The sequence below is a fragment of the Osmerus mordax genome, chromosome 20, assembly GCF_038355195.1.
Source record: "Osmerus mordax isolate fOsmMor3 chromosome 20, fOsmMor3.pri, whole genome shotgun sequence".
NCBI classification, from domain to species: Eukaryota; Metazoa; Chordata; class Actinopteri; order Osmeriformes; family Osmeridae; genus Osmerus; species Osmerus mordax.
The window spans coordinates 5,632,532-5,649,288 of NC_090069.1; the positions used below are offsets into that span (position 1 = coordinate 5,632,532).

General features: G+C 44.4%; 1 protein-coding gene across 1 annotated transcript; it reads right to left on the reverse strand.

Moving 5' to 3' along the window:
* Positions 1 to 89: 89 nt before the first annotated feature.
* LOC136964362 (phospholipid-transporting ATPase IC-like) lies at positions 90 to 15,021 on the reverse strand. The gene is made up of 28 exons (XM_067258456.1): positions 14,787 to 15,021; positions 11,293 to 11,462; positions 10,603 to 10,700; positions 9,182 to 9,295; positions 8,517 to 8,615; positions 8,288 to 8,349; positions 8,013 to 8,085; positions 7,831 to 7,901; positions 7,371 to 7,453; positions 6,888 to 7,046; positions 6,694 to 6,782; positions 6,389 to 6,579; positions 5,997 to 6,205; positions 5,835 to 5,878; positions 5,524 to 5,680; positions 5,140 to 5,328; positions 4,825 to 4,937; positions 4,528 to 4,692; positions 4,307 to 4,418; positions 4,046 to 4,121; positions 3,813 to 3,945; positions 3,333 to 3,618; positions 2,742 to 2,965; positions 2,427 to 2,510; positions 2,064 to 2,309; positions 1,789 to 1,927; positions 1,510 to 1,640; positions 90 to 1,366 (listed from the first exon to the last, which is right to left on the reverse strand). The coding sequence occupies exons 2-28, from the start codon at positions 11,444 to 11,446 to the stop codon at positions 1,133 to 1,135; spliced, it is 3,735 nt and encodes a 1,244-aa protein (XP_067114557.1). The 5' UTR covers positions 11,447 to 11,462; positions 14,787 to 15,021; the 3' UTR covers positions 90 to 1,132.
* Between the last annotated feature and the right edge of the window lie 1,736 nt (positions 15,022 to 16,757).

Here is a 16,757-nt window from a genome sequence, read left to right on the forward strand (position 1 = left end):
ACGTTGCCGTCAATGGATGATCAGTGACGTAAAGACTAAATACAATACTGTAGCCTACTTTCATCCAGACACTCAGAGAAACAAAAGTGTGCATGTTTAGTCTGCCTTTATTCCTTGTCATTTTACAAAGTATTTTACATCAGTACACAAAAATAGGTTATAAAAGATAAGGCCACATTGTGTCCTTCCTTACAGCTCCCTTCCAGAATTCCAAAAAGACAACAAATAACCACAAATAAGAACCATATCATATCTTGTATCTTGTAACTGGTTATGACATGAAACTGCAGCTAGTCTTCTGCATATATTTGGCCCATGATCCGATTAGATATCAGAACAGTCAATTGTGGCAAAAAATGACAAATTAACTGACGCATTCAAGCTGTGCTAATTTCTCTAATTTTAGCCATGTCAAACTACCGCCATACCTATTTACTAACAGTAGTCTCATAACAAAACCATGCACAATCTAAAGAGGGTTGACAGAACGGACTTCAGAACACAACTGACTGACACTTCGCTGAATAATATTCTTTGAGACATTTTGCAGTTAGAGTAATTTGGCTAGAAACAAGTTATAATGGATAATATTGTCCAGAGGAACTGATTTGTTGGGGTCAGTGTAGACAACTTGTTTTGCTTTAAAATATCACTATTCCTTAAATAAAATAAGTTTGAAATGCCATTTAGCAGAGGACAGAATAAAAGAACAATAAAAAAAACGGAAAATAAACTAGTGATATCATGCCCTCAGAAATTCTGATTATGACACCCTTCTGCAAGTAAGCAATTTACAGTCAATAGGGTCACATAAGCCTATACTATTCACAATTTTAAATAAAGCGCTTACAATTTCAGCAAAAAAAAATCCTGAAAACTTTGCATACCTGGCATATTTCACATTATTCGGCAGCAGAACAGGTAGCTCTACTCACCAAACAAAATGTATTTTCACCAGTAACAAGCTATTCCCCAATAGTCCATGAGGGGGAGACAAAAGAAAAGCTGTATTATCCTGAGTTAATCATTGTCATGCAATAATATTAGGCCACCACCATTAAACAGTGGTTTTCAGTGTGCTATTCCGTGTTAGTCTGTTCATAGGGTGGGCTAGGCCTATAAGGCCAGCCCGTTAAATGTTTTCTGCCTCTCTCTGAGGGACCTCCCTGATGCTGTCCTGGGGGTCTCTGTGTGCAGCGGGCCTTCGTCGGATGCTGCGGCCAGACGCAATGAGGTCAGCGTAGCCTCTGGAGTGAGAGAAGGCGTAGGCGGATCGACGGGATTGTCGGCCACGCTGGAACGGAGCAGGCTTCTTCTTCTTCTCCTCCTCCTCCTCCATCTCATACTTCTTCCTGTTTCTCTGGACCTGGAAGTTAGTTTTTTTTTTTATAAAACCACGTTACATACCATCCATGATATGGATCCAAAGAAGGAAGTTGCAAAAGTAAGGGTCGTCTCTGGACGACGTCAGTGAAACAAGTCTTTATGTGAGAAGAAAGTAGGCCTTACCTTGTCCCCCACAGAAGGCCATATGGATTTGTGAAGGAACTGAATACAGATGACAGGTAGAAGGCTGATAGCCACAGTCAGAATGATGGTCAGCCACAGGTAGGGCTGTCTCAATGCATTGGAGGCCACTCCTGTGCAGAAACATGTGCTTTAGTGCATTTGAAGTTCATCATTACAATCATTTGTATCTGTGGCCAGCACCTGGTTTTAAAGAGCATGGAGGTTAAACCCGAATAATTACCTGAAGCATAGGTAAGGCACAACACAACACATGCTCACCAGTGAACGTGAAGGCCGAAGGGAAGATAACATGAATCCCTGCACTGTGGATATCAAACATGATCCCGAAGTATATCGCTATACTACCAAGGACCGCAAAGCAGTTCACGAACGTCCAGTACGATGTGTCCAGTGATATCTTGAGAGAATCGGAGAAGGAGGACGTTTAATATACCCATTAATAGGTCACAGTCTCGTTTCCTGGACTAAATCCCTCGGCGTAAATTGTCTGTTATTTATTGTTTTACTTCCTGAGAAAGTATCACCATAACTACCTGCAGGTTGACAGTGATGATGAGGGAGGATGCGGTAACCACAGCAAAGGACTGGTAGTCGGAGGGAGCTTCTCCGTCCTGGCCCATGGTCTGCAGGAAGGCTCCATAGGGGATGAAGAAGGTGATCAGAGACACGAAGATCCCATGGAAGAGACTGATGAAGAAGTTCTTGTAGTTGAAGAGTGCCCCCTGTTGGCCCGGGAGGTATAACTTGGGGAACTTGAGACTAAGTTTATCATTCACATCCTTGTGTAAAGAGGAAACAGAACACGGATATTAGGCGTCATCGCAATCCGGAGTGTTATTTATCCAGCCATGCTGTGTTGTGTGTTTATTCTGGGCTACTGGATGAGCCAGTCTTACCTGATCCAAAAGGCCAACCAGGAGGACAGGAAGGCTGCTGTAGCAGACGTTGTACAATGTAATGAACCAGTCTTCGTAAGCAACCTTGAGAAGGGAAGGGACACATTTGTCAGCAAAACAAGCCTCTTTAAAATGTATTTTCCAACTGTGTCTAAAGGACAATGTGTTGTTTTGCAAATAGAACATAACGCATACAAAATGTGCACAGTCATGTATTGCAGGTGACGCACTGAGCTAATAGAGAAGTGTTCCGCGTTTCTAAAGATATGACCCCCCCCCCCCCCCCCCCTCCGCTTCCCATAGAGTTAGCCTCACCTGGGCGGAGTACCCACTGAAGAAGGAGTACCAGAAGTGGACCAGGGTGAAGGCAAAGTTCTTGAAGAAGAAGAAGCGGAGGAACTTGCACATGCGGATGTAGGACCAGCGTCCGTGCACCAGCAGGAGGCGCTCGAGGTAGCAGAACTGGGCGAAGGCGTAGTCGCTCGACATCACGGCCTGCATGCCCTCCTGACCACTGATGCCCACGCCAATGTCTGCCGCTGGAATTCAACAAGGGGAACGTTCATATTCACATACAGGCCTACAATTACAGTTGCCAGAATGTGTAAGTCCCTCTTAACCCTTGTGCTGCCCCCGGGTCACATGACCCAAAGGTTCATAACGAACCATCGTTGTGTTTACCCAATTTTACCCAATACAAAAACAAATAAAAATTGTTTTATTTTAACCTTTGCAATGTGCGGGGTCTGAGACAGCCCAACGGTTAAAAGAAAATGCTTCACTTTGTTTTTGTATGGGGTAAAGTTGTCGCAATACGACGGTGGGTCACAATGACCAGAATATAACACAAGGGTTAAATGACAGCATAAACCACAAAAAAAAATTATTCATGAAATGAATTCCTACTCTTTATCATGTTCACGTCGTTGGCCCCGTCTCCGATGGACAGGGTGATGGCCTTCTTGTACTTCTTCACCAGGCTGACCACGTTGGCCTTCTGCTTGGGCGTGACGCGGCAGCAGATGACCGCCTCGCACTCGCACGCCATGTCCACAAAATCCACCTGGCGCATCTCCTTCTCCCAGTCGTCGATGGGCTGCCCGTCCTGGGGGTTGGCGGACGGCGGTCTCTTGCCCAGTCGGCGCAGGCGGAACCGTCGGCGTTTCTTCTTCTTCTCGTACAGGATCTCGTTCTGCGAGAGGACGGGGGGGGGGGGACAGCACGACGGCGGGGTAGACGTTCATTGGTAGGCAAGACGTGAAACCTGTGTGTGTGTGTGTGTGTGTGGTTTGCATTTGCGGGTATGGACAAGGAGTGGGGGGAGGGGGTTGTTACAGGGAGATTACTGAGCAAGGACAAATGTCAAAGGAGATGGAAGACACTTACCAGCCAGCCTCCAGTAATGATCAGAGCGTTCTTGCCAGGCTCTGTGAAGAACGGATCTTGTACCTTCTTCCGGTTGAGACCGCTGGCAAGTGGATTGTTCCTGCGATTCGCCTGGCGAGTGGTCAGCTTCACACTGTCCCACACGGTCATATGGAAAGCAGTTAGACATAAGATGATCCCAGTACACTCATTCTCAAACCTGGCCCCAGCTCGGAAGGGAGATTCAAACCTACTTCACATCCTCTCCATAGTGGATCTGCATGTTGTCTGTCAGTAGCGAACAGGAGTAGCCAATGTTCTCAGCAGTTTCTAGAACAAGAAAATGGTCTCAGTATCTCAATCTTATTATAAGTAGGGACATCTACTTTTGCCAGTCCATGTATAATTACAAATATACATGATGGCAAAACATAGCTGGATACAGTAGTCTACTGTCCAGTTCATATAATTTAACTGAGACTGAACATTTTTATGCCATGGGTACCGACACATACCTTTCTTGTCCCCAGTCAGGACCCAGATTTTGATGTCAGCCTTGGCCAGTTTGGCGATGGTCTCCGGGACTCCATCCTGCAGCTTGTCCTCGATGGCTGTGGCTCCAATCAACTACAGAGACCAAACACAGAGACCTTTGTTTCCAAGCCTGGAGGAATCTAGGCTTCCCTCCGGAATGAAGGGAGGACGAAACAAGCCCATACACGCCAGTAGATCTCACCATCAGGTTGTTCTCGATCTGTTCATACAACTCGTCCAGGGCTTCCTCTCGGTTGCTCATGACGACACTGGCAGCCTTGTGTTTCCTCGACCAGGAGTCAAAGTCCTTCTGGCTGATGTCCTTGTAGCACAGGCACAGGGTACGCAGAGTCTCGTTGGCAAAGACCTACAGCAGAGAGGCAGGGGGGGGCATGGTTACCACACTAACTATCTGGACGTTTTATGGATGATTCATGTGGTTTTGGGATCAACTACTGTAGGTCAATAGACCCGAGGGGCTTTTCCTGAGGTGACTCACGTCCAAATGAGCCTGAGTGGTATCCTTGTGTTTGGAGTTGGGATGCAGACGCTCATACATGACCGTGTCGGCGCCTTTGCAGTACAATCGGATGCGTCCGTCAGGGAATTTCACTGTCAGAGGAGTAGAGTAAAGGTTTTTTTTATTTTTTTATTTTTTATCCTCAAGGGGGCTATATATATATATATTTTTTTTTTTAACATGCATAGGAACTACAAAAATCCGTCCGTCCACAGTGGGAGCAGTCCCTGTGCTACAGAACCAAGCAGGCCCTCGGATCTTACAAAAACGGTGTCAGACGCGATAGCAACTCACAGATGATGGACATGCGCTTGCGGTCACTGTTGAAGTCCAGCAGAGCCAGCATCCCATAGGTGGTCTCCTCCCCCATCTCGCTGATGGTGATGGTGTCCTGTGTTCGAGACAGGAACACAAAGCCAAAGTTCCTCGCCGCGGTGACCAGGGCGCCCTCATCCGGCGAGGCGGCCTGGTAGACCAGCTCATCTAAGAACGAGAGGAGATTAGATGGCTGAGCGGTTAGGGAATCGGGCTACCAATCAGAAGGTTGCCAGGTCGATTCCTGGCCGTGCCAAATGACGTCGTGTCCCTGGGCAAGGCACTTCACCCTACTTGCCTCGGGGGGAATGTCCCTGTACTTACTCTAAATGTAAATGTGCTGGGTGGGCTTCACGCTCTCACCTTCCTTCTGTTCCACCATGACAGTGTGACACAGGGACAGAAGCTTGAAGAACTCCAAAGTGTCCTTGTCCTTCTTGGAGCGGATGCAAGCCACGAGGGAATGGTCCAGGAAGTCGAATTTCTTGTCTGCGTAAGTGTTCCAGCTGAAGTCGACAGGCTGCAGACGGGACAGACAAGAGAAAGAAGACAAAAAACACCCGTCATGCTATCGTCAGAGTCATGCCTGAGCCAGGAGGAGATGCATTCTGGGAAACAAAGTGGAAGTAGACGACACAAAGGGAACGATTATGACGGCTTATCGATTGGCTCACCTTGCCGCGCTCTAGAGACACGCCCGTCTCAGTGGTTGCATCTCCTGCCAAATTGCAAAGGAAACACGTGTTGACATGAATCTAGCCACACAAGGGGGGTGGATGTAGGTCAACGGTAGAGCAGACGAACATATGCAAAAAGAGGGGGAAATTCGGTCGAACCATAGGTGCGGCCTCCGATGGTGCACTTCTTGAAGGCCATGATGTTCTGCGTGAGGGTGCCCGTCTTGTCTGAGAAGATGTACTCGATCTGGCCCAGCTGCTCGTTGAGGGTGGTGGTGCGAGCCTTGGCGGGCGTGTCCTTCTCAGCGTAGTACATCTGCAAGTCCCAATTGATGAACTTGCTCTGGCCCAGACGGATCACCTCCACACTAGACCCCGACCACAAAACACAGACAACGATTGGATTATTTTGCCACGTCAAGAATAAAACGGTAGCTTTTTATGGGTCCTGGTGGGTTGAAAAAAAAAAGTCTGGACAAGGGTCTCGGGGGTCAAAGAACGTTCTTTGTGACGGCGATAGGTCAGGGGAACTGTGGTGTCATTGTTCTCACCTGACGTAGAGGGAAATGGGTACCATGGTGTTGAGAACGATGATGTAGCCCCAGAAACTGAGGAAGCCCCTGTATGAGGCCTGTTGGTCCAGTCCATCATATAGATACCAGGCCTTGCTGCCTATCTCCTCGTACCAGAAGGTGTGTCCAATAGCCAGGCCAGATGATACCAGGATGAGGAGGACGAAGATCTAGATGGTCCATTCGAGACGTGAATCAAAACAGTGAGAGGAGTCCATAGATGACTGGCAATGTCTCATGATGAACTACAAAGACGTGGAACAAGGTTGATGGACACATCTTACCGTGTACACCATGTAATTCATAAGTTCATCAATCTTAGTCCTTTTGAACCTGGTCTTGCCCCCATTCCTCATAATTTTGGTATCAGCACCTGCAACAGGGTTTGTTTATTCAAAAACGTTGTGCGAGACCTCTTTCGCCTGTGTCCCTGCCAAGACAAGCGTGTCTATGTGTGTTGGTGTGTGCGCGCGCGTACCAGCAAAGATGACCAGGCCATGACACTCGTCTGTGTTGCGGATTGTGCAGCCTCTTAGCAGCATGTTGTCCAAGTCCAGGGGAAAGCTGTCTTTTCTCCAGCGCATCGTTCCTGTGAACTTGTCCAGGCGGTTGTTGGGCTCCTCACATATGATCATGGCTGGGGATTGAGAAAGGACAGGGATAGATGTTCAATTGCAAAAAGCACGACCGAAACATTGTTACATTTACTAATGTGGTTGACATGGTGAGCTGTCTGTAAAATTGCATGGATCACATTTGAGTTGGCTTAGATGTTTAAATGGCAATTTAGCTATCACACAACATCATTATTACATCCAAAAACTGCTTTTGTGAGATTTAGGTTACACAGAACTAGGAGAAGAGAATCCAACCTCCTCCCGTTTCCCACCACACAAGTAAACAGAAATTATCAAGAAAGCTTATCTGTTCCTCTGGCTGTGATAACCTCGTATTTACGTACCGTCAAACCTGGCCAGCTGGCTCTCCTCCTGCAGTCTCTCGTCCGTAACTCTCAAGCCCATTTTGAACTTCAGATTAGTTTCCCTGTGTGAATGGATAAATGGACAAATGGATAGTCATTATATAGGATTTGTCCATTGACATTTATGCGCTACATAAAAGGAGCACATGTGCAGATCAAATCACGACATCAATCGAGTTTGCAAAGCCGATAGACAATTGTATTTTTGATAAGCAGATGTTTAGAATGTTATCAAGTTGGACCAGACTAATTGTTACAAGTCACTATTTTTATTTTATTTTTTATAATTCCCCATCAGCCCAGATCATAAAAGCAGGCACCCCCTTATGTCCACACTGATCTAATCAAAGAACAACTATTTACAAACACACAAAGAAACGACAACTCAACCTACGGGCTGATAAATGAATGTCGAAAATGCATATGAAAAACATCTTACCCATCCAGTTCAGCGGTTTCTACATAGCAAAGGCTGTTGGGGTTGGAACTCGACAGCATCATAATGTCGGCCTGAATGAAAATGTACGCAGATAAGTTGAACAAGTTAGATTGGCACTTCATTGAGACACATTAGCACTGTAAAATTGTATAGTGCGCCTGAAAACAAATGAGTGATCTTACTGGAATAAAATCGTTTTTCTTCAGACGAACCACATCACCGACATGAATGTCTCTCCACTTTGACTCTTGAAACCTGGTTTATAACAACGACAACGATTTTTTTTATTGTATGCCTACCATTTTCAGTTTCTGCCTGTGACTCAAAAACAATTGAACCCATAACTTTAGAGATTCATGTTGCGTCATGTTTAGTAAACATTTGTGCTCACTAATGATGCAAGCCTACAGGCTAATGAGCACATCAAGAAACATAGCCTATCTGGTTAATAAGTTACCTGCCATCCAGTAAGACCTCACACTTCCTGTTGTTGATTTCCTTGTCCATCCTGTGGCGAGCCTATCAGAGGAGCAGAGTAAAAGCATGACCACATCAGGCAACACAACGGGCCACATCCAAAACATCATGAAGTTACAAGGCACACGCTTCAGATAGGCAAGTGCAGCGTCTTAATGCACTTCCTCATTTCCAGTCAGATGGCCGAAGGGCACGGATTGGGCACTCACCAGGTCGTCCACCAGGTCTTTGATGGCGGTGATTCCTAACACCAGAACTAGAGGTACCAACGTGGTGTACCAAGGCAGTGTGGTGATTTGCGGAATAATCTGATGGTCAAGGAGAAGGAAATAGGAAATCAATGTAAACCTTTAAAAAACTAAAAAACAATCCTAAAATATAACAGTGGGCTTTCTTGTCAGATCAGATGGTGTTTACATTTACATTACATTTACATTACATTTACATTACATTTACATTACATTTACATTACATTTACATTACATTTACATTACATTTACTTTAGCAGACGCTCTTATCCAGAGCGACTTGCAGTAAGTACAGGGACATTCCCCCCGAGGCAAGTAGGGTGAAGTGCCTTGCCCAAGGACACAACGTCATTTTGCACGGCCGGGAATCGAACTGGCAACCTTCAGATTACTAGCCCGATTGCCTATGTTCGTTCAGTGGTGCGGGACACATACGCCCATCTATTGATGAAGATCCTACCGCGTCATGGATGTAAATCACCATTCAAATATTGTAACGGTATTAAACCAGCTGAATCTATGATTCAGTTGTCTTGCTGACACTGAGGAGCATAACTGACGAGCACCAGAGGGATTTAAACGCTGGGTCGTTAGACAGGACGGGTTGTGTTCATCGTAGAGCTGACCTGCAAGATGAGCAAGGCGAGGAAGTACAGGTTGGCTGCCCGCTTGAACTGCTCAAACATATTCAGCGGTATGAAAGTGAGAGCGTTGTATTTGTACGTCTTGATTGCGTTCCCCTGCGGACAAAATCAAGAAAACCTGGGTTAGAACGGCGAGACAGACCAAAGATACAAGTTTATTTGAACTGTTGAAGACGCGTGACGTTTAATTTTTAAATGTTGGGGCGATGAAGAGGAAGCCAGACCAACATCCCCACTCTGCGTGTTAGGAACCTCCCAAGTTTGAAATACCTGACAAACGTTGACTTTTATCTTGTTTATTATGTTTACTGTATGCACCTGCCCACCAAAGTAAATTCCCTGTTTGCGACCACTTACTTGGCGATTAAACACTATTCTGATTCTGATGTACATGGGAAGCTAGAAAGGGGGACAATGGGAGGAGTGTACCCAGATGCATGTGCAGGAGCCTAGCTTTCAGGTCAGGGCCTCCCTTCCTCAGCAGCCCCTAGCTCTTACTCAGAGTGGAAGTTTCCACCCTGCTAGCTGAGTGGAAGTTTCCATACTGCTCACCGAGGGTCATTTGCATAACCAACGACAGTCACAACATCTGATACCACCCGAGGGAGAGGGGAGGTGGTGTCTGTGTGTGTGTGTGTGGAGGGGGGGGGTCAGTGACCGTAAGTGGACGAGCACAGTCTTTATCTGTGTCAAGCGACGTGTACACCAGGGGCAGTGATAAGTGCATCTAACGGGGGCAACAGGGTGTGGAGGAGTGCTGCTTTAGGAGCAGCGTGGCCATCTGCTACAGGTCACATCCCGTCTCACAACCCTTTTGACCACACATTTCTCCACAGGCGGCCATGCATTTCAGTGGATCCGCTCGTAATCGCAAGGTGCGTCTCTACAGGAAGTGGGAAGGTGGTCACAGACAGCCATCTGAACTGAATCCCCCATAATGTGAAACTCTAATACGGGTCACCACACCCGGAAGGATCTGTTTACATCCCCACGATGCCCCTTAAGCATCAACTCAACACAGGGCCGTCCATCACCAGAACGTTAGGGTCAGAGCTCTCAACTAACATGGCTGACCTTCCCCAGCACACTGTGAAACAGGCTAGTATATGTAGTGAGTTATAATAAGGGAACCCCATGTTCACAATGAAGACATTTAGATTTATTTTCCATTACTCGGACCCAAAGTACATCCAACAACTTTTTGGCAATGTATGGTCCATTGGTACTTCCCCTGTAAAATACCTTGTCAAACAGCACCTATTACTCCAACATGGCCCTTTGGGTGATTGGTAAATATTTGCTTTGGATAAAAGCTCAGAGCTTTTATCCAAAGCTTTTATCCATATTTTTTCACCCCACCACCACTAACGAGGGGGAAAGAAAGGAGTTGTACTTGCACTTACTGAATACTTGCTCTTCTTGAGGCACAGGAAGATTTTCTTCTGAAATTCAGGCAGGTTACAAAAGTCTCTGTCATTTGCCTTGACCCTCCAGCCAAACTCTGAAAAAAAAGACAGAAATTGAACTTTTCAAAGAAGTGTATCTGAGAGACGTAAACCACACCTCCACGACACATTAAAAGAGGAGATATGAGAGTTGACATTACATTTACATTTAGCAGAAACTCTTATCCAGAGCGACTTACAGTAAGTACAGGGACATTCTCCCCAAGGCAAGTAGGGGTGAAGTGCCTTGCCCAAGGACACAACGTCATTTGACACGTCCATGAATCGAACCGGCAACCTTCTGATTACTAGCCCGATCCCTAACCACTCAGCCACCTGACACCTGACATACAGCTCTGGAAAGAATTGAGAGACCACTGCAATTCTGAGTGAGGAACGGAAGGGTAAAATTTGCAGTGGCCTCTTTTACCCTTCCATTCCTCACAAATGTTACCCTTCCGTTCCTCACTCCGAATTGTCCTTTTCAACTTGTTTTAAAGTGAAAGAAAAAAGGTGCAGGGGTCTCAATTTTTTCCAGAGCTCTACGTCTCTTAGTATCCATAAGATCAACATGCGGTGGTGGGCAGTACAAGATTCACTCCATCCCTGCTTTTGAAGGTGGGCCCTTGATTCCAGGTCTAAACTCACCGCCCAACTTCTGTTCCGTCTCCTGGGGGTCACCTGAGGGCCCTTCTCCCTCTGAGCTTGGTTCCAACTCTTCATCCGTCTCATCATCACTGTACGGCATGACCTCATCGTCGGGCCCCAAGGAACCCTGGGAGTCTGATCGCGGGCGACTCATGGTGAGGCGTGAGGCACTGAAAGACAGAGAGACAGGAAGAGAGGAACAAGAGTGAGGGTGGAAGAGAGGGTTCCAAAGTTAATTTTGTCAAAATGGTCCTTTGTGCTTGAGAGAACTTGTACGGAAAAATAAATGGATTAAATGAGGGGTAGTGGCAATTGGCAGTGGTAATTTGAATAAGAATGGATCTCTACAAGTTACACACTTAACATTCATAACTTTATTAATCTGCAGGTGATTTGACAATTTCCATTGTTCAGCACCCTGCCCGTGTCTCTGGGTAAGAGGTAAATATGTATGGTATGTAGCCTTTGGCCATCATCACCAGAACCATAGTCTCCTCACTGTTCCTCCCCTCTGTTGCTGACAATGCTACAACGCCACATTACAGTGAGAAGAAAATGCAAGTCGCCTCTTAGCCATCACTCAGTTTGACAAAAATAAATACCTTTGCTGTGTTTTCAAACTTATTTAATTCCCCTAACAAGGCATCTGGAAAGTATGATAATTCCCAGCAATGGTCTAGTGGTCTGTTCTGTAAGCCTATTGGCACTCCCAGGACCTTGGTTGATAACTAATGTTTTTTTTTAGCCAATTAGCAGGTTTGATATGGCTCAGTAATTACCTTCAACTACTGAAACCTCAAGGTGTTGAACAGAGGGCAGACTGGCATGTTAGTAACTGAATGCTGTATGAACAAAGGGCATAGCTTTTTGTTTTAAGGCTACAGTTCTAAATTTCTGAACTAGCCTATGTGACACATTTTCAGGGATAGTGTATTCAGAAACTGAATAAAAGATTGCGCACCTGTCGTGACAAAGCACCAACATTTAATTCATATTTTAAAGTGGTAGGAAATGTCCCCGACTGAACCTGTGAACGCTCTACGGACACGGAAAACCCTCATATATCGCTGGAGTAGGATCACTAGACTGGTTTGACTGAAGTGGGTGTGACAGCATATCAGATCCAGCCTACACACCTAAAATAGGCTTGCACACACAGCTGGGTTCTCGAGTGACACACCTCTGTTTGCATAAGGAAACTGTGAAGCAATGCAACATTACTCCCACATTTTAACTAAATATATAGAGAGGACTCAAATGTTTAACTGATAACATCCTTGGTCCTCTGATGGAACCATTGCTGAGGTTTGATTCCATCTTCCTGACCAGCAATGACTTCCTTACTGCTGATTGATTTCGAATGAGTTGTCTGGTCAGTTAGGTAGTCTCACCAGCCCCTGCTTACACCAATCCACTATTTTTATTTGTATTACTAATTACTAATGTATATAATTAAAAGTGCTTTATCTGGACATGTTTACAGTGGTGATAACCCCTTGAGGTGTGTGTGTGCGTGTGTGTGATGGACATGTTTACAAAAGGCAATGACTAGTTAAATTACATGTTTGACAATCAAATGTCCTGGCAGAGCACAGAGCATCAAATAGCATTCTCTAAAGAGTAGATTTTGTTCCCCCCCCTAAAGATATTCAAATCTGACATATCACCGCAATAAATGCTACTGGGTTACTGTGGCCTGAACCTCAATCCCAAAACATGTTACCTAATTGACATTGAGGAAAGTCAAGTAGGAGAAACAAACTTCAGGGTATCATCTAAAACTAGTGCCCCACCCTCACTTGTCCTGTGGTCAAAAGACACACACCGTGGTGTTAAAAAAAATAAAAAAATAATAATAAAAAAAAAACACTATTGCGCGGTTAGACGGTTCCAGCAAACAGGTTTGGGCATCTGGCCTAAGGCAGCGCTATAGCAACAAGGTTGAGGGGGAGGGGGCGAGAGGGATAGCATTCAGCACCTTCAAAAGGAGTCACGCTACATACCTGCCTGACTTGTAACCTGAGTCAGGGGACACACACACAAAGGCCTGTTTTCCGCCATCTTAATTTTTTGACATTCGCCAGCCCTCAACCCAGTCATGAGAAAGCAGGGAACAGGCTTCATTTTAGTCGCCAATGATTTGTATAAACTGCTTCCTCAGTAGTAATGCATCCCACCTCCACTGACCTATCCTAGCTAGGCTTACTCTAGATATCACCACCACTTATGTCTTTTAATTACTCTGGGAAAATCCCCTATCCTACACACAGTGCATTACCTCCTGTAGGCTATCCCCAACAGAGCTCAACACCTAAATGATGTTCCTCACAGCAGGACTCATCATTTGAAGTGCCTTACTGAGACACTCATACTCAATGAACAGGTCCATTGAAGAAATGATCCATCCATTCCTTTGTGAAAGAAAGTCGGCTACATCTTCTCTGACTCGATGACACAATATTTTTTATGAAATACAAAGGGAATACACAAATTGATTAGCTCGTTAGTCTAGACAGTGAAATGGAAAGGCCAACTTGGAATTATAACTATTCATTACTTTATTCAAAACCATTACATTTCAGCTGACACATACAATAATGACAGTCATCCCCTTACGGGGCTAAATCTGCTGCTGTCAAGTTACCTACAAACTGAGTTCGCACCATTTGACTCACAGGTGAAATTTAAATTAATTTAAAAGGGCATCTATTTCCATAGAGAAAGTTAGATTTTCCTATTGGAAGGCATCAGACTGGTGCCGCTGGCCTTTCATGAGGGTGACTTTGCCGCCGGGTAGTCAGTTTGTCACCATATATCAAGTCAGCCTTATTAGGTCCATATGAACTTTTTAGACCTGAGGAAATTGGAGTTGGTGTCAATCTGGTGGTAATTTACGCTAACAACTAAGGCTACAGTGTCCTTATTGTCTACCACAATATTAGGCTACGTGTGTGTGACTGTGTGTGTGTGTGTGTGTGTGTGTGTGTGTGTGTGTGTGTGTGTGTGTGTGTGTGTGTGTGTGTGTGTGTGTGTGTGTGTGTGTGTGTGTGTGTGTGTGTGTGTGTGTGTGTAAAACGGAAAAACGAAAAAGATGGATTGTTTTTTATAGCGCAGCCAGCCTTGGCCATATTCCTCCCCTAGCATGGCAAACCGTGTGATATAAAAATTAATTCATGAACTTTAACGTAGGCTAGCCTATATAGTAATTCGGTGTAGTAAGTGGCGTATAAAGTTGAAAAAATTCTCCAAGATAAGACCACTACACGAGAGAAAGTTTCAAATCGAACTCAAAGCACGACCAAAAAGTATTGTTTTTTTATATATATACACAAACATTGGTCTCTAGATTTAATTTTAGTTACAATTTTGTAGCAAAACTAGAGGACATGTTGGCTACTAGCTACTACAAGATCCACCTGAATCGCATGGGTCTAGGTGTGTTTTAATCCTTAAATCATTAGCCTATCAACATTATCAATATTGGATATACTCACCAACTCTCCAAGATGATGTATCCTTTCTTTACGAATACAACATCGATTTAAGGTAAACTGAGTTACTGAACCATGATTGTCGCCTGTATTCTCTTCCTTACAATTTCCTTTACCTGCGTAGACAAATGGCTACCCACACAGAAACTGGAGGAACAGGTTTAACAGGATGAGTTTTCAAAGTAATTTCGAGCCCAGAAACTAAATTAAACTAAATGTTTACCTAAATAAAACGTTATATGTTTTACGGGTATGCGCTACTGCACCATCTCCAAAAGCTCTGTCACACAGGTTGACCACCACCACCCGCCAGGTAGCTAATCATCATGATGATCATTTGCATATTTGTTGAAAACGAAATCCCGAGATTAACACCTTGGTAAATGTTCTAAATTAGACATCCAAAGATTTTAAGACTATATAGCTTATTTGTAATAGTTCATGTATATGACGTTATATATAGCCTAACATATGTTTGTATAACTTAGAACTCAATACTCAAAGTGCCAAATATATACTACATTTAACAGTTAAGTAGGCCGGTGTCTAAAATGTGACCTGAAATACTTTGACATAACTCAATAGTAAATCAGTTTTTGAAATAGATTTGTTTTTGCCATTTTTTACATTTAGACTATTATGCCTATTCTTGCTTTGTCTACAGTGTGGTGCTATTGCGTCCTCTGGTGGTTGAATGGAATATGGCTGTGGTGCTGGAGCATAATATTTTCTTTATTTTCTTGTTTTTAATTGAAGAGTCGAAGTGTCCCCGTTGATTACAAACTGCATGCAAGTAGGCCTATGCACGTTGTAAGGGCAGCTGCAATGGGTACTAAAAGTTAGGGATGGGACGTCTGGCACTGATGCATCGATGCTTGTGTCGCAAAACCAATACGCACAGTTTCGAAAAAGTGGTTTGGAGCTTGTGTCAAATTACGATGTCACGTGATTGATGACGTTCAATGCTTCAGACGTCACGAACTGGTTCAAAGTTGTGGCGCACTTCTAAACAACAACAAACAAGTAACAAATCCTGTTCCTGGATAAGAACTTATAAATGTTATCAAATAAGACTGTTGCACAAACACATTCCCCCGAACCCCGTTATGGTACACTGCCTTTTCATATTGCACAAGCACATCCCCACTGTCCCAAGTATTCCCCTGATTCACAATACATATCACAAAATGTAAGGAAAGAGACAGCTATATAAGCAGAGTGGTCGTGTAGGCTACTACTCTGTATCAGCGGTCATTTAATACTTCCATACACTTAAGCATTCTACCGCCCTTATACTGTTTGCTGAACATTACAAAGTGTGGTGTAGACATTTATTCATTTAGCAGACGCTTTTATCCAAAGCGTCTGCTAAATGCTAAATGAATAAATGTAGACTAGTTGAACATCACAGTAAAACATATTTATTGTATGAAAATTACACAGTTCTCAAATACACATGTATGGTTTTAATGAATGAACACGAATATTAGACCATCACGTAGCCTTACAAAAATGAACGACATTGAATAATTAACAGGCGAAGTACCGTCAGAAACTACTGGTACATCTCATTCAGTTAGTTTAAACGGCTGCTATAATTTTATCTGACCACTAGATGTCACTGTGCTCTCCAATTTCAATGCGCCAATAGTTCGGCTCTTTGGTTCGGCACAATCCGGAAGAAACCACCAAAGCTTCACAAGGCATCGTTTGCCCATCCCTACTAAAAGTACATTCAGGGATGGAATTCCTATTTGGGGCAGCCACTTCCATACCTGAGAGCACCCTCAACATTATGAATATTTCATTTACGATTCGGCACCTCTTGAGCGGAGGAGAAAGTAGCCTGTTATGTTTACATGGCTCCGAGCACAACCACTGCGCGCTGTTTCAAAAACGCAGTCGATAATAGTTGTTTTGTGTGCCGGCGAGAGCCGGTTGCCAAAGGTATGGGCGGAGAATCGGTATTCAAAT